The sequence below is a fragment of the Charadrius vociferus genome, unplaced genomic scaffold, assembly GCF_000708025.1.
Source record: "Charadrius vociferus isolate BGI_N301 unplaced genomic scaffold, ASM70802v2 scaffold75, whole genome shotgun sequence".
NCBI classification, from domain to species: domain Eukaryota; kingdom Metazoa; phylum Chordata; class Aves; order Charadriiformes; family Charadriidae; genus Charadrius; species Charadrius vociferus.
In genome coordinates this window covers 19,880-45,746 of record NW_009648545.1, presented here as the reverse complement: position 1 = coordinate 45,746, position 25,867 = coordinate 19,880, and the positions used below count along the sequence as shown (strand labels likewise).

The 25,867-nt window shown below is 37.2% G+C and overlaps 1 protein-coding gene across 1 annotated transcript in view; it reads left to right on the top strand.

Moving 5' to 3' along the window:
• The window catches only part of LOC104287290 (putative Polycomb group protein ASXL3), a gene marked incomplete at its 3' end in the record, with an annotated part of 81,440 nt that overhangs the window by 44,748 nt on the left and 10,825 nt on the right, over nucleotides 1-25,867 (top strand). The window contains exons 5-7 of the mRNA XM_009885974.1: nucleotides 7,203-7,311; nucleotides 8,646-8,757; nucleotides 18,374-18,495. Of these exons, the coding sequence (XP_009884276.1) occupies nucleotides 7,203-7,311; nucleotides 8,646-8,757; nucleotides 18,374-18,495 (343 nt within the window). The remainder of the gene's footprint in view (nucleotides 1-7,202; nucleotides 7,312-8,645; nucleotides 8,758-18,373; nucleotides 18,496-25,867) is intronic.

The window sequence follows — 25,867 nt, the reverse complement described above, 5'->3', positions numbered from 1 at the left end:
AAATAAGTACACTTGTAATGGTTTAGTAAATACGATGTCATTGCTATTTTAACCTCAGAAAATACAACTTAGGTTAATTTTTGTAAGTTAAGTTAGATGACTGTTGAATGCATTTATAGTCTCGCGATTAGCAAAAAGTAGTATTACATTAAAGCTCTATTTATTTGCTGATTGGGGTATTTTAATAATTTCAAGCAATGAACGAATTAACCTTGCAATTGGAAAATAAATGGAAAAAATTCCAAAGCAAGATTTAAATTGATTGTTCAAATAAGGTTTTCTGTTTGATAATTTAAATTGGTTTAGTTTGGATTAATGTGTTCAGTTCATGATTTTGCTGTCTATTGAAAGAAGGATAGCTCTGAATGAAGTTTTACCTGGAACACATAGGCTGTATTTAACATTGGATGAGAAAGCAGCTATACTGCTTGCTGTCTTCCTGTTTAGGGATCTACCAAATAACCAGGGGAGACAATGGAGACTTCATCATCGTGTGATTTGATTTGTTTAGACTAACTTGAAGCTTTTATTGCTGAAAAGTTTGTGTATGGTTGGCAGGAAACCTTGCTCTCGTCAGCATTGTTTTCAGCCACTTACTCTGTGCTCTCTCCTTCCCTCTGTGCCAAGGGAAGGATGCTGTGCCTGTACCATTTGAGTACAGTAAAATGTCTGGAGTATTTTGTCAGTCTTCTGTTCACTGGACCTCTCCTGGTTCTTCCTCCTGAACCCAGGCTGGAAGATCTCGCCTCAGCCCAGCACTGCCAGCTCAGCCAAGCACGGCTGTCAGGGGAGAGTGGATCTGGAGTGGTCAGAGGCAGTTTGTCTGTCTTCTTAACTCTTTTTGTCTTGGTACTGCTGCTTAAGTTCCTGGTATTCTTCTGTCACTCCCAACCTAGGTCATGGCTGCAATCTTGTAAGGCAAGTTCAGGCATTTTGCTGGCACATGATAGCAAGACCATGGGCACACGGCTCTTTGAATGTTGTGGGAAAACTTCTTTGGCTTCATCACACTGAGCATCCAGCACTGCGTGCATTGCTCTATGAAACATGAAAGCAAGCAGTGCACATCTAGCCATCTAGTCAATTCTCCAGCATTTCTGGCTGCTGTATATGTTGGAAAAAGTATTCTTAGAGTATATGGTTAACCTCAAGCTTAAAGAAAATATTAATTTATTAAAGAGATAAAGAATCCTGGGATACAGTGCTGGACGCATGCTCAAAAGATCGTTCAATACAAATGCTAACACCAGGACAGGTTGCAAAATATAGAATCACAGAATCATAGAATTGGTTAGGTTCAAAAAGACCTTTAAGATTATCAAGTCCAACCGTTAGCCTAGCACTGCCAAGTCCACCACTAAACGATGCCAGTTAGCACCACATCTACACATCTTTTAAATACATCCAGGGATGCCAACTCCACCACTTCCCTGGGCAGCCTGTTCCAATGCTTGACAACTCTTCTGGTGAAGAAATTTTTCCTAATATCCAATCTAAACCTCCCCTGGTACAACACTAGGCCACCTCCTCTTGTTCTATTGCTTTTTACTTGGGAGAGGAGACCGACTCCCACCTCACTACAACGTCCTTTCAGGTAGTTGTAGGGAGTGATAAGGTCTCCCCTGAGCCTCCTTTTCTCCAGGCTAAACAATCCCAGTTCCCTCAGCCGCTCCTCCTAAGACTAGTTCTCTAGACCCATCACCGGCTTTGTTCCCCTTCTCTGAACATACTCCAGCACCTCAATGTCTTTGTTTTAGTGAGGAGCCCAAAACTGAACACTGTACTCAAGATGGGGCCTCACCAGTGCCGAGTTCAGGGGGACAATCACTTCCCTAGTCCTGCTGGCCACACCATTCCTGATACAAGCCAGGATGCAATTGATCTTTTTGGCCACCTGGGCACACTGCTGGCTCATATTCAGCCAGCTGTTGACCGGCACACCCATGTCCTTTTCTGCTGGGCAGCTTTCTAGCCACCCTTCCCCAAACCTGTAGCGCTGCATGGGGTTGTTGTGATCCAAGTGCAGGACCCGGCACTTGGCCTTGTTGAACCTCATACCATTGACTTCGGCCTATTGATCCAGCCTGTCCAGATCCCTCTGTAGAGCCTTCCTACCGTCAAGCACATCAATGCTCTCACCCAACTTGGTGTCGTCTGCAAACTTACTGAAGGCACACTTGATCCCCTCATCCAGATCAATGCTAAAGATACTAAACAGAACTGGGCCCAATATGGTATCAGCCAGAACTGGTGTGTATTTGATCTTCTGATGAAGATAATTTTACAAACTTCCCTGCTCTGTTCTGGTGTTGATTAAAACAACAACAGCTACATTTGCACCTTTAGACTATCTTTTTCTTCCCCCGGTGGCCATGAAGACCATTTATCTCCATTGACTTCCAACAGCTTTTTCCATTTCTCTGAAAAATTACAGTTATGCCTTCTTTTATCCTTCTGTTTTCTGGACCACACAAATGTTCCCTCACAAATGTTATTTTCTTTATCTGTTATCACTATTGTTCTTCTTTAGACTTTTTGCCTATATTTCTCTTTAAATAGGCCACGAATTTGACAGGTATACACTAATGCTGCAGGTAAGAGAATATTCACCTTGTATGTCTGTTGGCTGGCAGTCTGGTTGACACATACGGTTGCTGGTGCCATTACCTTCTGATCCATTTCACCTTGCTGGTGTCAGTCCTTTGGACTTGCCATGAAAATACGTATTATCTGGATTTGATCTCACATTCCATTGTATAGCACTTAGCATTTCCTTTGATTAAATTTCATGTTTCCTTTAAAGTCTGTCTCCAGTTCATCATGATAGTTCTGACTTTAGGTCCTTTCTTCCAGGGGGCTTGCGAACCCTCCCAAACTGGTGTAACTTACATGCATTATAAGCATATTTTATTCTGTGTGACTTTATATCAGGTCTAGAAATTAGTTCTGAAGCCTTTTGGTTTTGCTTGGTTTCCAGCAGTGAGTAAAAATTGTTGCTCCCTTGTGACTGTTTATGGATCTGTATAAAACAAGCAGATGATTTCAAACAAATAAATACTGATCACGTTTATGATAGCTAAGTGCTCCTCTTAAAGCAGTCATCATTCGATTTGGGAACATATCAGGAACCCTGGTAAGCTCTGGGAGGGGGCTGCAGGGCATGCAGGGGGGCTGTGGCTGAAACGCTGCCTGCTGCAGGACCCGAGATGCCTTGTCTGCATGGTGTCAGGAAACTTTCACTGTCTGCTACAATATATTGTCTTGACAGGTTGGCTTTAGTCAATTTATTTTCCATATTTAAAACATTTTTTTTTGCCAAGATATTTTTTTTTTTTGTCTTGGCAAGCAGTCTAGCAAAGACCATTAGAATTAAAAGTATAACCATAGTAGTTTTCAGGGTTTTTCTGACAAAACTGTGTGTTTGAGAAGTGTAAAATAGAAAAAATAAATAGTGTTTCTACTGGTGTTTTTAGATTTTTGTAGGGTTTTGGGGAGGGTGGAAGGGGAGAAAGTAACTGAAATCTGTACTTCCCCTACATGTTTTTGCAGAGCTTTGTGTGTAGACTGCGTAGTCCAGCATTTTTGGTTTAGATAACACGGGCTGCATGACCAGTAGAGGGAGCCCAGAATCACAAAATGTTGGAGATTTTAACTGGGGAAATTGGGGCGAGAAGCTTGCTTTGATAATGTACAGGAATTTTGTGATTATATTTAGAAGGATGCATTGATTACTACTAACTTATAGTGATTCTGGGGAAGAGCATTTATGAAATGTTGAAGTGCTTGATGTCTTTTAAATGATCAAATTGTATTAACAACTTTTATGTTGGAAGGCTAATGGGTAATTCTTTCTCTTTCATATGTTGCTGGTTGTTGTGACTTCATATCACCTTTACAGAAAGTAAGTAACTTCTCGTTTTTTTAAATCTTTTTGGAAGTGTGCGGGTGTGGGTATACTGCTTGTATGTATGTATATATGTATATGTATATAAAATAAACATACAAGCAGAAAATTATCAACGTTGAAGACATACTGCTACTAAGGGTGACTCTCGTGTATGAATGACTTTTAGAATACCACAGTGGTTTAAAGCAATCTCACCCAAAACATGATAAATAGTATGAAAGTTCTGCATCTGAAGGCTGTAAATGGTAAACATATTCTTCGCATGTAGACTATGGCAACAAAACTTGCAGCATATTGGTTTAAAATATGTTACAGCTCTAAAAATTTACATATATCAAGTTACAAAGTGGAATGTTCTTGTGTCCAGTTTGATTTAACTGAATCAAAGTTGCGCTGATTTGGAGCGTTTCGAGAACTTAGGTCAAACTGTGCCATTTTTGATATTCAAAGATACTCAGCCTTGTATTTGGCAGTCCTTCGCTGCAGTATTAATACATGCCGGCAGCTCTGAGCAGAACGAATATGTCCTCAGGCTGTAGGAGAATTTAGAAAGCGTACGATAAGTACTATGGATCCCTCAGAAACTGCTCTGCCATTCAGACATCAGTCTGCATCATGGGATCTTTGATTGCTGGCTTTTCTAACCGCAGTCCCATGTGTTGTGATAGCATGTATTGAAAACGCTTCCAGCATCCCTTGTGGGTAACATTTGGGAATTTTAATATCGTGTTTCAAGGATGCCTGTGCTGACAGAAGAATAGGCAAGTCATTGGTTAACATGGGTCAAAATAGCAGTGATAAAGGACACCACGGAATTTCAGTTTGAGCTTCTAGCTCAAAATAAATCCTGCCCCACAGTGTCCAGGTTATTATTTTGTTTGCAACTTAAGTTAAGTATGTGTGGTTTGTTTTGTGCTTGTTATAGACATACCCAAGTCCAATTTTCAAGAAGGGTGGATATGGCCTGTTGGTTGCCTGCCAAATTATTTAGGAATTGCAGATATCTGTATGAACACGCATAACAGTAGCTGAAGTACTTCTTGGCTCAGTAGCTGATACGGATTTCTTTGTAAGTTAGAGAGTAGTTTCTATTGTCCACTTGCCAGTTGGCTAGACTTTGAAGATTAAGATATCTGCTGTGAGCACAGTTGTGGTCATGAGATATTGCCAAATCCTCTATTTTGGGTTCATTCATCTTGTATCATTTTAATTGGTTAATGGTATCTAAAAATAAGTGTGGAGTCCAGAATATCTACATCGGAATAGGAGGATACAAATCGTGCATACATGCACACACAGTTTTGTCTCTTGTTGATATATTGAGTTTGTCTTCCACTTGCAGAGTCAGCAAGTTCTTTCTGTCTTGCAGAGAAAGTCTTAATCTGTGATAATGTTTCAGTAAAAAGATCCAAGACTGTGAGAGTCGGAATTGCTTCACGCTATGTGTGTTAACATATGGAAGAAATTATGCAACTAGAACTGTTCTATTAAATACTTCGTGTCTTTGCTTGTCAAACATTAATACAATAAGGGAAATGTATAAAGAGAAGTATCCTACTTATTCCAAAACTGTTTTAAGTAATTGTTAAACTCAGTGAAATCTCTTAATGTTTTCTGTGCTACTGCTAGCAGTATCGTTACATTTCTACCATATTTAGTTTTGTATTCTGGTATAGTATTATATCAAAACCAGATGTGGAATTAATTTTATTTGCACGGGGAAAAAAGAAACAACAAAAACTTGTCAGAATTTTCATATTGCATGGTTATATTTAGAATACTTATAAAATAGATATCTGTTAAATATCTGATGTGTTTATCAACAAGCAGCATTTTTACCTGTACTTTTTGATTTTGGATTTAGTAATGTGATACGGTAGGTGCCCAGTAGTAAATACTTTGTATTGGACAGGACTCCCTGTCTTGAGGACACTTTGTAGTTTAATTTTTTTACCGAAGAGAAATTACCACACTATCCATCTTGCCATTAAATTAATACATGTACAGTAAGGATGAATTCTGTTGTAACAGAGCCATGGAAATCAACAGAAAGCATCATCGTATGAAAAATTGTAATTTCAGTCCAGGTTTATTTATAAAAAAAGATCAGTCATGTAATTTTCAACAGAGATTGGATGTTGTGTTATAATATTGCATAAAGAACAGTAGTTTCTGATGAACTTTTGAAGCCCTGTTCCTGGTTTATAGCTGAGTGTATAATTAATCCTGAAATACTTAGCAACACACTTAATTTAATGCACCGGCATTGTTCCACTTAACCAAGTGGAATATATTTACGTGGCTAAAGATAAGTGTGCGTGCAGGCTAGGGACCCCAGGGAAGAAGCACAGTTTCAGATTCAGTCCCTGAGTACACCGTGTACATTAGTCAGTAAATGGGGACAAAGATGTGATAGTACATCTATAAATCTTGTACTTGAATTTTCAAATTAGAATGAAATAAACCAATTTATGACTACCTTCTTCCCTACCATTTCTTAGATCAACTTTTCAGAATAGTGTAAGTGTAACTAGGCTAGAAACATTTTCTTTCTTTTTGTGATATAAGCATGTATATATTACAAAGACATCTCTGTACAAGTACTCTTTTTTTCTTAATGTGTTGTGTTTCTTTTTAAATAGTCCCTTAACATGCTTTCCACAGTGGTATTACAATTACTACCTTGAGTAGGTCAATCTCTTAATCTCTAAAACAACTCTAATTAGAAAAGATAGTACTTCATAGAACATACAAATGTGTTTGTATTTATGTATAGTAATGCATGCTGACCATGTTAAGCCAGAAGAAGGCTTAACTATATATCACTTTTAATTTTAAATGTGTTCTTCCTGGGCTCTTTATTATTCTTTTGTTGCCTTTCATCCTATGGGATGCAGCTGCCCTTGAACTTGGTACTGTTTTGATCATTCATGTGCAACAGCCACATTGTCTGTAACATTTTAAAAATGAGGCTTCATGGTGTTATTTACGAAGTAATTTCACATAAATATTTGGACTTTGGTTCTCAGAATGTGGAGCTGGTTGCTGTATGAAGAAAAGCGTAATTATAATTCACAGACTTTTTGCCTCGAGCCTAGGGGACAGATGCATATGATTAAGTTTGAAACTGGCCTGTTATTGTAATGTAGATGTTTTCAGGGTTGAGAGAATTAAAAAAAAAAGGGGGGGGGGGGGGGGGGGAAAGCCAGGCAAGCATGAGTTTAAAAAAAAATAGACCAAGGGAGTAGTTTTACAAGAGGCACTCAATCTTGGACTGCACAATTTTATTTTTCAGTGGAACCTCTCCATTAGCTTGCCTGAATGCAATGCTTCATACTAACACTCGTGTAGGTGATGGAACATTCTTCAAAATCCCTGGGAAGTCAGGACTCTACGCTCTCAAAGTAAGTTTAAATTTTGTATATGGAAAGTGCATAGCACTATTAATCCATTTTATGAATGTCTCAATAGATATAAAGGTAAACAGATTAGATTCTTTGGAGAGGAAATGACCTGATAGTCCTTCTAACTGTTTTCAGATGTCTTTTAAAAGGATTTATAATGAAAGTAAACATTGAATATTTTATCCTAGAAAGTATATACATGTTCTTGAATTTGGCATGTGGTATAAAAACCATGTAGCTTAGCTAAAATGCTGCTTTTTTAGAGTTGTTCACAGAGAGGCCTTTGTTTTATGAGCAGTGAGCTCAAGAGGATCACTGACTTTCTCATTAAGTAATTGTATTAATGTTTGATTTTGGAATAGTGCAAAAATATTTGCAAGTAATAAAAATCAGCTTTTAATTTACAGGTTACATCATTTCTTTTGAGAAGGCATATAATTATAGTGATAAAATTTTGCCTTTATGCTATTTCTATTCCTTTTCCTCTTTATTTTTCTTTTTTGATATATATATGATGATTTCTGTGGGTGGAAATTTTTCTTACTGTACATGATCAAACTTAAAGGGTCTTCACAATAGGGGTGGAGGAATGTGAGGCAGAGGCGAGAAACAAGAAAGTAAGATTATATGTTTGGCAATGTAAACGTAGTCAATTAAAATTTTGGGCTGGGGGGAGGATCTTTGGGAATTTATGACAGACTTACTTGATGTAAGGGTTTAAAAAATATAAAATTACATAAATTTGCCTGCTCCTGATACCTAAAAATTCTGTATGAGATTGAACTAATAGCTTTCAGAAGCTCCATTTCCTAATTTACTAAGACAAATGCTGCTGTTGTTCTTTAAATCGGGAGATATTCTTGGCACAAATCCAGGTATTCACAATCACTCCCATGCTTGTGAGCTCCAGGTTGCTTCAGCTATTTGAATTCAGGAAACAGGCAAAGGCAGAAAAGAAACATTAAAGGATTTGTGTTTTGCTGCAGCGTTGTGGACACTCAACTGGAAAACTAGGATTTTTAACAGCCACACAAGTCTGTTTCTGTTAAAGTGAAAGAAAAGTGGAAGATCTTCCATTTTATTTGACTTTTTTCAAAAAAGAGTGTGTTATGACTTCACAAAATAGCTTTTTGGTTTTGCTTTGCAAGTTGTTTCATGAAGGTCTGTTTTTATGTCTTTCTCTGAAGTAACTCACAAGCATATTTTATTTTATTCTGTTTTTTGAAATGTAAGCATGAGAGTACACTGCAGTAATCTATTTTCGGAGATGCAGCAGGATCATGATTGATTTTTTCTTGTTAATTTTAGTTTTCTTTTTATTTTTTTAACTGTAGAAAGAAGAATCAACATGCCCTACTGACGGAACATTGGATTTAGGATGTGAATCAGAGTTAGATGGCACTGAGATGGCTGAGACAAACAATAATAATGGAGAAGAAAATGGTGGTAGGTGTTTTAATTTCAATATTAGAGGGCATATTTTGGGAAAAGAAAAAGTATTGTTTACTTAAGATTTTCATGGTGTGATTTCTAAACAGTATAAGTAATGTTTTGTACCCAGTGGAACTATTTTTCAGTGACTCCATCTCTTTTTGGCCTTATAAAAGAGTCAGGAACACCAAGTGCCTTTACTTGACTTAGATTTGTTAAGAGAAAATGAATAGTGCTGTTGGGTGTGTTTTGAGTAGGTAATTCTTTGGCTTACAGGTTTTTTGTTCTAGGCCCCAGAGCTAAAGAGTAATTTGCCTTACCAGGCTTCAGACTTGCAGTTGTCAGTTGGACATCTCACTGATTTGAGCGTGGGCATGTAGGGTTTGTCCCTCAGTAGGGTTCTGGACACAAGACAAAGGTTTGTGGGTTTTTTTTGTTTCAGGCAGAGATTCTTCTGGGAGCAATGTTGACATAAAGACATGTTGAAGTATCAAATGCTGTGTATTTTTTTTCTCTGAGGTAATGACAAACTGAAATATTGCAAGAACTTGAAAATGGCAACCTTAGGAATATTTTTTCTTTTTGAGAGATGATAATTGCTTATAAAGAAAACACAATTCTTCAGTCATCTGAAATTACTTGCAAGGGGTACAAATTGATATTCTTCATATTAAAACTACTCTCATGTGTAAAGTGAATGCTTTATCCAAAAATCAAGCTTCCCAGGACCGCTGAAATAAACCTTTCCTTGATCAGTTCTCTTCTGCTGCCCCCTCACAACCTGTCCCACTGCTGGACTGCAGCCTGCTGTTTTGGCTCACTTCCTATACGGTGAGAGGGTGTCCTGTTTACAACTAGGACATGAAAAGGCTCAACTCATGGTGTTGTTCTGCTGCAGACTTCCTTTTTGTTCTTGAGCAGCTTAATTCACTTCCATGCTGCACCTGTACAGGACTGATTCTGCTATTTCAGTATTGCTTGCTAGCAGCATTGAAAAATCACAAAATGCTCAGTGACAGGAGTGACAGAACTACCTGAGACAGGTTGTTGTGGATCTAGTGGTGAAGTTTTGGAGCTCAGTGGAAGAACAAAAGTCAAATGGGTCTGTTTCTTCATTTTCTTTGACATATTATAAGTTAACACACTCTGCATATACAGTGGTTTTATGCTTATGTAGTATATACTGCATGTATAAACGAACATATATATTTGTAGTTCTTCAACAATTCCTGTCTGATACTCAGACAATTTGTTGGTGTACACTTCCCTAAGTCGCAGGAAGAATACAGCAGCGAAAAGCAGTGTAAATACAGTCACAGATAGGAAAGCAAAAGCTGATGTTACTTGTTATAAACAAATAAAAATCATGGCAAAAACCTGGCAATTGTTTAGGAGTGGTAGGATGTAAATAAGGATGCCAGAATGCCAGAAGTAGAAAATTGCTGGGTTTTGACTGGGAGGAGGCTGCATACTATTTTCACAGTTTACAGTAATAAAAAAATTCTAGCACTTGTGGTGACATAAAAGAGCAGCTGCTAAAATTAAACATTTTCAAATATTTGGGGTAGAGCAGTAAATTACACCTAGATTGTTTTTAAAGCTGAGAAATTTCCCTCATGTTTCATCTTTAACAAATCTTGGAAAACTGCGATATATTTAGCTTTTCGAAAACAAGACATTCTAAATTTTTTTGATGTCATGCAGTGGATCTATTTAAAAAGAGTAAATGGGATGGCAATAGTGAGTCTCTGTCGCATACAGAAAGGCTGATGCTGGATGTGATCAATAAGGAATTGAAGACAGTATATCTTGTATTAGTCAGCGGATACAGAACATGGTTTTGTCAAACATGTTTGATAATAGCTTTTCTTGAGATTGAAAGTTTTGTTGTTAAAGATATCTATTGATATATATGTAGAATTCTGTAAATGATTTCATTTGCAGTATAGAATGCTTGGGTTAAAAACAGGACCATGCCTGAGAAATGCAGCCAGCTTTAAGTGGACTGAAAATTACAAATTATTAGATCTGCAAATGCGTAGGAATCACCATCCACAGTACGCATTTTTGCTGTTCTCTTGAGGATGTGATTTGACCACTCTTCATTCATTACCTCTGTCAATTCTTTTTGAAAAGTATAAAAACCTTCTTGATTAAATTTATTGATAATAAATAATAATGTTGAGACCTGTCTTGGTTGCCTTGTAAGTTATTACAGTTGAACAGCATGATTTTTTGTAGACTTTAAAGTGAAGAAAAAAGGTCACATTTGCACAGTAGAAATATATATTCAATAAATCAGTAAATGTGAAAAACATTTAAGGATCACAATAGAAAATGAATTGAACATGACTGAGATGCTTTTGCTAATTAGTCCAATGCAATTCTTGGACTATAATTCTGGTAGTACTGATTAAAGAATATAGGCATATTTTTTCCTTTGGGTATAGCACTAGTTAAACGATTATGAGTGTATCGCATTCATTATAGCTGTAAAAAAGAATTAAGAAAAATAGGGAAGGATTTAGAAAAGACATATAAGAACTCCTGAGTGAACAAATGCCTCCTTTGCTCTGGGAAATTTAATAGGCACAGTCTAGTTAGTTTATCAAAGATGAGGTTGTGACTTGATCTGTTTGTAAATATTTGAGAAAAGGCATTTCTAACGAAAATATTTCATCTAGTAGACCAAATCTAACATGATGTGTATCTATTAAACTTTTCACACTAAAGCTGGGATTTTTTTTTTCTTTCCAGGAAACTACTCTGTGGCGTAAAAATAACATTTCATTCAGTACAAAAAAAGGTTTATGAAATTCTCTGACTCGTGTTTTAGAAAAGGTCGATAGATATAATGTCTTCTTTCAGCCTTAGTATGTGTGATATATATGAGGATGGACATTGTTTGCACATTGTGTTCTTAATTGCCAAATTGACTGCATTTTTATTTGCTTTTGTTTCCACTGTGGTAGAAGCCAGAAGCCCCAGTTCTGACAGAGTGATCAGAAATTGTTTAGCAAGAGTTTAAAAAGTTCCACTTTAAAGTTAGCTGGAAGCAGAGGATGAAACCCTAAGCAACAGCATCAGTCCGTTTGTGGGCTTTTAGATGATAGTCTTCAGCTTTTGGAGTAAAAAATACCAGCTGACACTGAAACAGAGAAGAATCACATTATTCCCCAGCAGGCACATTTTTCCCAGTATAAACGCAGACTACTGAACAATTTTATTAGCATAATGATATAAAATTTCCTGACAGTTATAAACACATGACTTGGCGAAAGGTATTACTCCACATCAGTATTGCTAAACTGACAATTGGAATGGTCACACCTCAGGATTTTTCAGATGCTGTGGAGAAGTCTTTCTTTCCCCACCTTCTCCAAAGGCATATCTTGAAACTCTTTATGCTACAGTTGATTTTGTTTGGAATGGGATTTCTATAGAAGCAATCTAGCAGTCTCATATCTTTTTATAAATTCCATTTCCCTCAAATACAGGGGCAGCATGTAAAGATGCAGTCGGTAAAAGAATTAAAATCCCAATTACTGTTGCCTGGGAAAATGAAGACTATAATATCCTTTGGCCCATCAATAGGATGTTCTGTTCTCAAAAAGCATTTGTCCCTAGGGTTTCTGAAGCCAGGGCTAATCCGTCAGCCATGGAGCGCAGTTGATTAAAAATTGTCTTCACGCAAGCCAATGGAATGCACAATGATGTAACTGTGGAGGAGGTAGCAATTCCTACTGTAGCATGACTTCCCTCCCCAACCCAACCCAAACATAGGTTCTGTTTGCCCAAGTATGAGCAACATATGTCTCCTCTTGAGACACTTTGGTTTTCAGCACTTCCTAAAACTGTAAGTTCTTCAATGGTGACCATGAAACGGCAGAATTAATTTCTTAGGCAGTTTTCTTAGAGATAGTAGATGAAATGATGTACAATAGAGGATCAGATTCATGCTGAACCCTGAAATTTTGTCCTTGTAACTACTGTGCTCTTGAACACCTTGTACTTTTTGGACTACAAAGCCACTAAGATAACTTCTGTAGTGAGGAATGAATATTCACCATTGTTTGAAACCCGAGTCCAGATTTAGATGTTCAGTTCCTTTCCGGGAATGGAATTTCTGGCAATTCAGGGAAACCTGTTATCCTCAGCATTTTGTCTCTTGGAAATAATATTGGATGATTCTGCTGAATATGTCCGTTGCACATGGCAACATCTGGGTGGAGGACAGGCTTTTCTGAAAGCAGAAGGATGGTAACGGAATAGCAGCTTGAATGTACAGAATTTTGGATGACACATCAGGAAGAGCCAGTTTTTCACTTTTTTCTTGTTTTGCTGAGTTTCTTTTTTAATCTCCCCGCAAGTAGCTATAAAATATAAATACTGCACTCAGGATCGAGTTTTACTTCTGTTTGTTTCATTGCTACTGGAGGGGAGTCATAAGAATGAGAGAAGATGCTGTGGAGCTTGAGGGAGAGATTTTTCTCATCTGCTTTTTTTTGCTGTACAGTAGAGTTAATGAGGCCTAAGAAATCGGTGGCTTAGTGATGACAGGCTGTATATTTTTAGTGGAAAATGTTGACTTCCTTTGGAGTAAGGATTCACAGTTTTCAAATCTTTGTGAAATGTTTGGGCTCAAAAGCATGCGGATAATATAATGTGATTCAGTGCTAGCTACCAAGCCGATGTGGTATTTGATGTCTTTTTCCAAAAAATACTATTCAATACTACTTATCATTTCACAGTGATAGTATTGCTTTTCAAAAAGTATATTACAGTCACAGTAGTGCCCTTGATATATGCATCTGCTTTTGCTTGCATTGGCATACTTGTACAATTAACTAACTCCCAAAATGGTTTTCATTTTCAAGAGCTGATGGCAACAGTTGAATTCTGAATTGTTCAGATTTTGTGAGTTGGGCTCTAGAGATCAAAGAGGGATGGAGGTGAATTACTTGATACGTCTGTGTTGGCAAAGCATGACCATTTATGTCAATACAAGTATAGATCTGTGTCACCCAAAGAAAATATTGAATTTTATGGATATTTTAGAGCGGGATTTTGTGTGTATGTTTTCCTAAGGGAGTTCTCTGTGAAGTTTCATATCTCCAGAGTGTGTGCATACATTTTATGCTTGAGGTAGACTCTACTCTTTAGCATATGGTAGCAATATTAATTTGCGTTTTGTAATGTGGCCATTAGTAAACAATCCTTCTCATCTGCTGTGGTTTCTGTAACAAAGAAGGAAGTGCACTGCTGTTGATTTTACTGGTTTGATTTTAAATCAGTATGGTCTGTCTGAAATCGGAATTAATTGTGCTGTTTATTTTGGGAAAATAAGTCCCATAAAGCACTCCAGGAATTTTTCTGTCCATCTAGTTACATAAATCTGTTTATAATTATTCCTCATAACTTTCAGTGGCAGTAAGACAGAATCATTTTAAGTTGTATACCTATAAAAATTGTTTCTTTGAAGAAACACGTCTTCTAATATGTTTTATATAGGTGTCATATTTCTCGGTCGGAGAAGGGAAAAGGTAATAAAAAATTACAGGCATAGGCTGTAAATTTTGAAATTAAAAGATAGCATTGCTGATTTTTGTAGATGATAGCCTTTCATAATAATTAACAAAACTGGCCTTGGAGAAATGGAAGAGAGGAAGTTATTTTAAATGAAGGTTGTCGAGAACATTTTTAACATGCTCTTTTTGCTAAGTAATTCTAATTCTATCATTCATGTTAACACTCTCTGAACACTCACTGAGGAGGTCTTATCTTCAGAAACCCAGCTGCTCTTCCAGCTCATAACCTAACAGTTTATGGCTTAATAGTTGCTTTTTGCTTTATTCCTTCAGTCAGTTCTGGCCCTTGAAGAAGCTGATTTAAAGAATGGAGCCTAATTATTCTCCACTAAATGGAAATGCCTCCTGTAGGCTTAAAAAGGCTCTTGTTCTCTTCTTCTACGGTAGCAATAATGGTGAATCCTCTTTATTTGCTACCCAAATATTTTTCCTTCATCTGTTGCATTCTTTCAGGGTTCTTTTTTTCTCCCCAGCATCCAGTTTATTTTTAGCATTCTTTCCTGATAAAGCTTTTCAAGCGAACATGGATCTGATGATATTCATGCAACTTCAGTGCTTATGGACAAAGTAGTTGCAGCTTTCCAAAGTTGTACATATGTACAAATACCACTGGCCCTTCTCAAATTTATTTTTCTTTTACTGTGTTCTTTGGTTTCTGTAGCAGAAATGCCTGTTCTGTTCTTAAGGCATTGTTTTTTTTCACTGGGATCATCAATGTTCATATCAAACACTTAGATATTTTTCTGTTGTATTTTCCTCTTTTTTTACTTCTGACCCAGTCAGAGAAAAGCAGTTGGACTTTATCCATATAAACAAACGAATAAATAAATACAATTTTCTGTGGTCACAGGCATTGTAGTATAGTGATACTTTGACACAGATTGATTTAAATCCCTAAGTAGCAGAACATGTTTTAAAGAATGAATTTATTCATTGTCTCATATTTGTATTTAATTTCCTACAGAAAAGTAAATTCATATTGTTTTGTAAACAGTATCTTGATTGTCCTCTAAACAAAGCCTGTATATCAGTTTCAGCATTATTTTTTGCTAATAAAGTGAATAGATTGTATAAGTTATTAAGCAATTATATAAATTAACATAATCTATTTAGATTTTTAATGTTTGTGTCTTCTGCTTTTGGAAAATAGGCAATGACATATCTTTTATTTACTAGATAGTTAGGTTTATAGCCATGATTTGTATCAAGCTGGTTTTAAATGGAAATGGAAATTTAATTAAAACATGGAAAACAATATTTAAAATAGCTTATTACTATTTGAAGCTATGAGATATGTGAAGGAAAATATTTATAACATACAAAACATATTTTAGAAAGGAAGTATCATTTGTTGTTAATAAATGAAATTGACTTTCTCTAATCACCATGTCATTTCAAATTTTTTAAGCAGCAGATTTCAGCCTCACATACCTATTCCTTTAATCGTAGACTACTGGAAAAAATTTGTTTGTCAAAACTCTGAAGGAACTAGGTTTGGGTTGCAAACCCAGCCTAGAGTGAGATATTCCTTCTGTACCTGCAGAAGAGATTACAGCACTGGAAAGCTATTTATTGTTTCAGTGGGTTTCAGTTCCAGTTGCTTCACCCATTAGTACGATCCCTGTTCCTTGGTTTAACTTTGTTGTCAAAGATTTAAAGAAACAGAAGCAAAAGAAACCAATACACTGATAATATTTTTATGTAAATTGAAGTAATGATAGAAATAAGTAGTATGGCTTCTAATAGACCCTGTCACAATTTCAGGGTTTATAGTTAAAAGAAAAATGAATGAAAGCAGAAAATGAATATAGAGGTATGATTATTTTTATTCCTGTACTGTATCATGACTTTGACATTAAGAGTTGTAGTGTTGAGTATCATCACTTAGTGTTGCTACACTTCACCGGGATGGACTTTATCACCAACATAAATAGGGGAGACTCTTGGATAATGTCCTAGATCAGAGTAATGAAAATCAGGATTTCCCATTTGAACAAGAAGGCAATAGGAGTTGCAGTTATCCCAGAGAACGGGAATACATTTTTCATGACAGCTCATGTTGTATCCTCTCTTAGAAGGGACACTTAAGTATATAACAGTTTCCGTTCTTCAGGCATTTTTAATTTTTTTCTGCTCTCCTCTCCTTAACTGTGGCGTTTGTATGCTCACAATATTTCTGTTTTTTTCTTCAGTCCTTTGACTCAGACTTTGTCAAAAAACAGTAAAAAAAATTATCTTTGAAAGAAAAGAGAAAAGCTAGGTAATTTGAAATGTCAGGTTTTTATTTTGGTGTAGGTATTCTTTGTCTCAGGAGCTTAGCTATTGCAGTGATTTAGATTATATAAACCAGCTATTATTTGTTTTCTGCTGACACTTAGCTGTTCCTTTAAGTTGTCTTTTTTGATAGTGAGCTTTGCTCATCATGTGGAAAAGATTGATACAAACCAGGTGATGCTGTAAACTCAGAACCTGTTTTCTGCAGTTTCTTTGTATATTTTGACAAATCCTTCAAGTATAAGGGGAAAAAGTGACAAAAATGAATTATAAATCTTGTGACAAAATAGGATTTGTCTTATCTGCTAATGAAAATTTTTAGTCTAATATGAAAATTATCTTGACATAATGCCCATGCCATAAAACAGAGTGTATTCTCTGTTTTTGAGGTAAGTATTAATTATTTTTTCTTTCAGTGTGAAAACAAATGTTTAATATCACATGCATCTTACGGTGGCCATTAATTACTGACAACTAAATTGTCTCTATTCTATCTTTTTTTCTTACAAACACAAAGAAAAAGTCATTACGATATTTCTTCTATGAAACATTGCTAAAGGCAAAAGAGTTAGAATGCTACTTCAGGGGTCTGCTCATTCCAATAAAGGCTGGGAGGGAAAAAACATAGGCAAACAGAAACATTGGGCTAAAATTATTTCTGGCACATGCCTGTGTCTGCTTTGAGTGTCTTCAAACTGTGCCGGTAGGTGTGTGAAGTATGGCAAACCTTGGAAAACCATATACAGCTGCAGAGCGTTATAAGGAAGGTATGTCAGCACGCAGACCAGCTTTGAGCAGCGCTGGAAGACGTGAATTGAGTCAGCAGAGGAGAATGGGAAAAAAAAGCTGCTTAATTTCTAAATTCATGCTAATGCTGTTTTAGCTGGGCTGTCTTAGGACACTAGTGAGAGTAATAGTAATGCATGGCATTAAGGGTGGAAAGGTTTTTACAGCCTTTCTGGTCAAGCTTGCTGACGACCAAGGCTAATAGGATCCTCCAGCTATTTTCACAGCGTTCCTATCTGTTTAATAAAGCTGGTTTTTTAAAACAATCATATTTCCTTTTATTTTTAACCGGGAGACTTTTTCTGTGTCTCCCACAACATGTATTCAAGAGGCTGTTTAATGCAAGTGCTGTTGCATTTGTTCATTAAAACATATATTATTTAGAAGGCTGACAAGTAGCAGTGAGACCAGTACCTGAGAGACCAGAATTCCTCTTTGCAGGATATTCCAGTCTACCCGTTAAACGGGAAAGTGTGTGTTCTTAGCTTTACCAAGAATTACTTATAAAATAGATGAGTCTGGCTTCTAAGAAGCCATTACAATCTGGCATGAAGTTACATATTTACAAATATTTCTAGAACACAGGGTCATCAGTGTCTCTTGTATAAATACACATTTAGACACATAATAATCCATTAAAAATGTATTGGTGAGGAAGATAATTTTTGTCTAGCTTCTGTGTGAAAACCATAATTAAACTATTTCAGTTACCTTTCAGGACCTGAAAGGCAAAATATGCAAGACCTTCAGAACTGCATAGAAAGGGTATGATGAGGTACAAATATTTGTGAAGCAATGCATTTATTTAGAGTATGGCCAGATTTTCAGCTCATCTGGACCTCAAGATTAGTTGAATTTCTTAGAGCGAGCTTTTTTATTCTCCAGGCACTGGCCCTTTTTTTCCCTCTGTCCTCAGGACTTTCCAAGATATAGGGAAGATAACCCCCATAACGGTATTCTGATTTTTTTTTCTTTTTATAAAGTTTGCCCAAAGCAGACATCTGAAGAAATGTCTTCCAATCGTGATTCGAGCCTTACTAATGCACCGGTGCAAAGCAAGCTAGTATCTTCCTTCCAGCAGCACACAAAGAAAGCACTTAAGCAGGTAAGCTTGTATTGACTGATAATCAATTGGCTTCCCTTTAGCATGTGTGTCAGTCTTACACAAATAAGATCTCAGCAGAATTTCAAGGCGTTTCTGAGGATTTTTAGTCCTTTGTTCAGTGGTCTATTGCTGGGGATTTTTCTTCTTTTTTTTTATCAATGGTGCAATCCTGCTATTTATTGTGAGTTTGATGGGTTTTTAAGTGCTTTTCAAGTAAGCAGAATTGTTTATAGTATCACATCCCTGCTTTTCCTATGTAAGCATTTGTATTGGAAATTTTATGTGAGGCTTAAAATAAAAAAAAAGATTTTGAAAGAAGTTCTGCAGCTAGGTAAGAATCTGGGTATGCCTGCTGGTTTTTTTTTCTTTATGGTCTGTTAGGTAATTTTCTTTCGTATTGTATTTGACACTACCGTGAATAAAACTGGAGTAGTTTTTGGTTTTTGAATAACTTATGATTTGGATGATTTAGCTTGCATGACAAGTAGTAAAGCTTTGCAGAAGTAGCTGATTATTGAAAGTCAGTTATTAACTGAAAGCATAACAATGTGAAAATTATTTTCCAACAGTGCCAAATTAGTTCAGCTTTCAGCCAGGCAAATGAAAAAGAAAATAAAAAAAAATCATTCCAAAAAAATGATCATTATCTCCTCTCAATTTTGAGTATGTAAAAATTGTTTTAGTCTTGTAAAGACTGTAAATACAACTTTTCTTAAGTGTTAGCGTAATGAGATGATGTTTTAATTTTTCTTGTAACTGCTCTTTTAGTCATGGTTAATGGAGGTCTAGTATTTCATGGGGTAGTTTATTGCTGAGTTGTTGATTTAGGCTTAAATTAAGCAAAGCCTGTCCACATCTCCTTGAAACACTTAAGTATTTGTGCTTAGTTTTTCGTGTGGTTTGAGTTTAAATCCACTAAAATTAATAGACCTTTATCATTCATATAAGGTAATCTTGTACTTACAAGCTTTGAGGACTGGAAAGGAAAATTGATCAGTGGGCATAAAGCAGCTCACTAACTGTGGGTAGTTGTGAAAAAGACATGCTTTTTGGAAACTCTTCTGTACAGATCTTTTGCAAAACATGAACTTTCTTAGGGGTGGAGGGAGTGGGCAAAGGGAAAGGAGGGGAAAAAAAGAGCAAAGCCACAAATGTTTGAAGTTGTATAACTGTTTAAACTCTACCACTTGTCACTTACCAGATGTATAGTGTTGAGAATAATTTCTAAAAGGGCAAACTAATCAGAATAGCTTAATTAATATAAAAAGTCATAACATTGATGGAAATACTTAAAAACATTCCCTAAGGCAGTAAGGTTAGAGCAACATCAGAAAGTTAAGTAATCAATAAAAAGAAATTAGTTTTAATTAAGTTGATGGTAATTAGATCTTGTACTTCAGAGTATGAGATTATTATTGCAGCTATCAGTAAAATGTTTTCTCTATGTACAGTATTAGACAAATGGACATTTTTATTGTGGAATAGTAGAGGATTTTTGCTTTTTTTTCTCTAAGGTTTCAGGGGTTGGCTACTACCATATACACGCTGCAGATTTGATTTAATGTGATATTGTAGCAGAGGTGAATAAATTTTAACAGTGATTTTATTTATAAAATTGCCGTTGGAAATTTATTCTTTTACTTTCCAATCTTTCTGTTGCTTTTATGGACACATAATATGTAAAATTTCTACAGAGAAGAACCTGTAGTACCTTTGAATACACAAGAAACTTCACAGTTGTATGCAATGCTCCTCCAGCTGATACTAACTCGCTGGTTCCATGCTAAAGTAACAGAAGATGAGCCATCATCACGCTCTCAGCAAGTGCTTATAATATATAAACATATATATACTGTGTAAATGTTGTAATGGGGTCTTCCCTAGCTATTGCTTTTTTTCTATTGCTAAACAGTCTTCACAGAATGAAAACCTACAAAATAGTCTTTCAAACAGTTTTCGACTCAATTTATTTAAAAACAGTGGCTTCTTCACATTAACTTGATCTTGTGTGTATTTGTTTTGGAATCCATTAAAATTAAAGTGAGAGGCAAGTTGATAATGTGCAGTACTGCTTGAAGATCTGAGCTAGAATGAGATTATTTTCTCCACCATTTATCTACTTATTAACCACTCTAGCCATATGCAATTCTTTTTAAAGTGTTGTATGATGGATTTACATATGATTTGGTTTTTAATGAATTCTAGAAGTATATTCCTGGGTTTAGATTGCAAAGAGCAATCTCGCATTTCCTTGTAACAGCCTGTGTTTCACGATGTTCTCATGAATCAAGTTAGTCACAACACTTCATTACTTGAGTAATGTTAGGAGCTTGGAGGAAAGAGCATTTTCGGAGCCATGGCTCTTGGTCTTGACTTCTCTGGGGTAGCAATGAATCTGGAGTAGTTTTCTAGGGGCTAGGGAGGTTTGCAGTTGCAGTGGACTCTCACAAGGTCTGTGTCATAGTTCAGACCTTATCTCCTCACCTTTCAAAGGCTGGGCTGCCATTTTGGACTGGAAACTTTCTAGCTTCACTGCCTTCTCTAGTGTCCTTGTTGGGAGAAGGTTTTTGAGTGTTTTACCACTGAGTGTGTTTCATTCTTTTTGATTTTTGAGGGAGTTTCAGTTTTGCTCTTGTATAGTATCTGAGTGTAATGTCCAACAAAATAGTGCCCATTCATGAGGGTTTAGACAAAAGAGTCTTATGGTGTAGAGCTGCCTTTTATGCTTGGCTTTCTGCTGGCAGATTTTACAGATTTCTGTTTCCCTTTTGCTGTTGGAAGTGCTTGTGTTACGTGTGCCCAGCTGTTGCTGATCTAGTACCTTTGAAAAGGAGGCTTATGGCATGCTGTCACGCACTGATTTCCTATCAGTACTGATCAGTTCCATACTGATTTACTTCATTTTCACACTCGAGAATTTTGGCATGCAGACCCATGTAAGGACCTCTTCCTGGGAAAGTACTGAACTACATCTGCATCTGCTAGCAGTGGTACATGGTCACACTACTGTGTGAGTTATTCTTGCTCTGGACAAGGCTTACTCAAGTACGGACATCAAGTCATGCCATAGTATCTACCATGCTCCTCTCTGGTCCAGTTTCTGTTTCATTGACTTGAGGTGATACTTTTTTTGGAAGTCTTCGCTATGTACAGATTTGTCTGTATCTATCAAGATGTTCTTGGAACATTTCTCAGAAGAAACGATCATACCTGCAAACTGGCCTCACGTAGGTAACACTGAGCATGTGTGAATATCCAGGACATTGAGGTGGTATTAGTGTCTGTTGGACTCTGATAGCCAAGTATAAGAGCACCTTGTCCATCAGTGTACCAGTTGTTTCCTGGGGCAGTACCAAGAGAGGATAAAGAACTTGAAGATGCACTATAACGATGTCTGGGATGATAGTAGAGCTCCCAGACGTGGAAGAAAATCCTGCCTGACTTTTGGCACTTTGGAATCAGCACCAAGAAGGGTACCCATAAATTTTCTGTTGGGAGAAGAGAAGGATACTCCATTCAGACTCAGGATCTGAATACAGACCAGGACATGTCTGAGACTGTGCTGGGCACCCAGATCTCTTTGTAGAGACAGAAACTCCAGACACAGCAGCCAAGTGGGTTTGGGAGGAGAGAAGCTCAGGAAATAAGGGAATCTACACAAGGTATGTTACTGCCGCTGGTTTGTTTTGTTTTTCTTAACTTTGGGCTTTGTCTGCATGCTTGGTGGCTGGGTTCATATATGTGCCACTATTGTATTCATGAAGTGGGTAGATGCAGTTTTATATTGAGAAGGAAGGCACCCATCTATGTGATTTGTTCTTATAGTAGAAGTGGCAACTCCACACCCCTTTTTTTGCAGTGGATGCTGTCAGGCCCCAAGCAGTAAGACAGCTATGGGGAAGTTATGGTTTGGCTCATGTGTTGCTTTTGAATTATAGGATGTTAGACCTGTACAGCTCCAAATAACATTTCAGGCTGACTTTTCTAGCACAACTGTAAGTATTGTTAGAAACCAACCTACAACCTGAAGCAACAAGAGACTAAATTTCAGAGCAGAGTGGTGAACAGCGTAATTCAGCCCTGATTTACCCAAATTCACAGGACTAGTTTATCAAGATTTCTTTGCTTGTTTGTTTTTTAAGGACACAGGTGTCCAAGTGCCTAGGTTGGCACTGAAGATAGAATCCTGATCTCCCTTGATGCTGGTGTGGTTTTGCTTTCCTGTCTTCAGCTCAGGCACACTGCTTATCTTGCTTTGAGAGAAGAATAAGAGCAAACTCACCAGTCTTGCTCCCTCCACACTCATTCTGTTAGAACTTCTTTCCTTGACTACAGCCAGATGCAGGTCATCTTGAAACATTTTGCTGTCCATAGAAAGTAAACCAGTATGAGTCGGTCTGTGGTATCTATCCTTTGACTCATTTGAGCAACTACTCACTCCCACACTCTGATATAAGCCTGATACATTTGCCTGCCCTCCTTTCCCTTCCTTGCCCCCACAGAAACAAAGGTGACAGAGGAGATCATTATGATTATGTCCTTATCACTTAGAATTTGAGCACAGGGTGTCTTCCTGAAAGGCTCTGAAAATCCTGTGAACTGAGAGGTATTTTGTGTACCGAATGCCTCGGTATAGAGAGTTTGCTGCAGTTTCTCAGTGTCTCTGTTAACCATTTTCCTATGTTTCATTTCAGATGCTACAAATTTACCAAGAACACAGTTGGAGAATTCTGGCTCCCTAGCTGAAGCATTTGATCAGATGTCTGGCAACATAAGTGATGATTCTTGACAAATTTTCCTGTCAACAAATGGAAATCAAGGAAAACATGTTGCTTTTTGACTTCTAGAGAGACATGGGAAGGGACAGTGGAATTTACAAAATGCATTCAGGAAAATGGAAGTTCGAAGATGATAAACTAAACTGATTTTCTGATTGTCAAGACAAGTCTAGGGAAGAGGACAGAGAAACTATGGCAGGGAGACTGCATAATGGGGAAAAGAAGCTGGAAGAGCAAGAGTTCCAGCAGGAGCTCTTCAGGGAGTACATGCATTGCCCGAAGGCAGGCTGCACGGTATGTCCCTCTAAAGGTCCCTATGCGTGGGCAGCATGTACCAGCTGCTCAACAAGTTCTTTGGTAAGACACAAGTTTATGGGACTTTCTTCTGGTCCACAGCCCTTATCTGTGATGAAAAGAAAGGGACAGGAATCAACACAATTCTTTGTGTACCACTTGTTAATAACTAGCTCCCAATTGCTGGGGCATTCTTCTTGTTTGTTTTTCCTCTGGGGTTGTTTGCATAGCATGCTTTTTGCAGCTCTCCTGCATGTTTCTGTTTTAATAAATGTGTTTTCCAGAATTTCTTACTCTGAAAAAAGAAGAATTTTAAAGCAACTTTAGAACAGTACCATGTTGAAGTGTAGTTGCCCCTCTACCTCACTGTAGGACAGTGTCCCTCACTTAAAATATGTCCTGGCATGAACATTACTTTTGTTTAAATCTACCACTGCTACATAGTGGAATCTTCTCAAATACAGGTTGAAAGCCCTCTCTTTGTTCTGCTCTGTAGATGCTGTTGCTTGTCCCAAGTCTCAGACAATCAAGCTGATGATAGAGGCCTAGTTCTAAGCATTACACTTGTCTGATACTGTTTTTCTTTAAGTAACCTGGAGATCTATTTAAGATGGATGAGTCGTTGCTACTGTATTAATGACAGATGTCATCACTGAAGATAAGAGTCCCATTTTGTTTGTTCTGTGCATAGCAGTTAAGCTTTTCCAATGATGTTACTTGATTTTTCCATATAGTGGCAATGGGTGTCTAAGTGAATATCTTCTTTTGGGCCATATGAAAAGAACAGCTTTTGATTTGCATAGTTTATAACATTAAATTATACCCAGGTGAAAATGAATCATGCCTGGATTTTGAAGTGCATCCTAGAAATGGTTGGCCTTTTCAGGGAAAGACAGGAGTTGGAACAGCCCACAACTCTTCAGAGCTCTAGGAAGCCTCCTACAAACTGCTGACAAGCAGTTACCTATAAATGCTGTTCCAGGAGCTGTTGGGTAGGTCCCCAGAAGGCTGCATGCTCAGGGAGTGTCGGCATGTGGCAGAACCCAGGATGAAATGGGATGTCTGGCAGAAAGGCATTACACTGTAACTGCTCACATTGCCGCAATGTAAATTGGTGCACCTCTTTCTCTGAGAGGTTATACAACAGGATTTTTTTTATCTGGAGAATTGTAGTCTAGCCCCAAAGCCCCCAGTGTATGCTTTGGACCCTGTGCAGAGTATGTTTGCAAATTTGACCTGATGGAAAATGTTAATTACTGGTTTTTTTTGTATTGACATTGCAGTCTTTATTTTAGTTTGTTTCTAAACTGCTTTCTACGAACTCTTTCCTTACCTATATGTGCTTTGTTATGCCAAGAAACAGATTTCCCCATAAAGCACTTTTCAGATGATAGATATTATTAGTTTAATACTACACAAGCAATTTTACAAAAAACCAACGCTCTTCTCTTGGGAAAAAAAAAATGTCACTGAGTCGATGCATATGCCATTGTCATTCCCATTCACATGCAAGTCAGAAAAGGCATTGAACACACCACATATTTTTTTGTCCTTCTCTTGTTTCTGTGGTTGGGAAAGCAACAAAAATATTTACTTTGCAGTCTATCAAGATCTGCAGCAACTGTAGCTGTGAATGCGTTATTGTACCTCCATAGAAGATAGAGCTGGCTTGCAGGTGTACAGACATGCACATAGATACACCCATTCTCTCTGTCTCTGCACCATGAATGTCCAAACACTTTAGTTTAATGTTGGTTTTAGTTTAATGTTCAGTTGTTAATGTATACTGTAGTTGTACAGAAAGACCCTGGCCACTACTGGGACCTAAAGAACAAATACACAGCAAGAAATTGCTTTTGTTCCTAATACAGTGTCACAGGGTAGGAGGATGGCATGGGACAAGAATAGGTATGTATTTGAGAAGTTATTAGCAGAGTATGAAAATAAATCCTAGGTCTCCAAAATTCTACCCTGGTGTTCCACCACTGCTCTTCATCTCCAAATGATTGGTTGTGTATACCTGGCACCAATACTGTTATGTTTGGTGTACAAGTCTGGTTGGAAGTAAATTAATTTCCTCTATGCTTTGGAAATGGCACTTCGTAGCTTTTTCCATAAAACATCTTTATTAGTGTTTTAATCTTACGATTGTGTGCTTATAACTGAGTACTTTTAATGTATGGTTAATATAAGAAGTAGTGGCATCTAAAAAACAATAATGTGTTTATTCTTCATGATTTGTGGTGCTTACTGTTTTATTTTAACTGCTCTGTGTATCCATGAAACAGGTTGCCACTGAG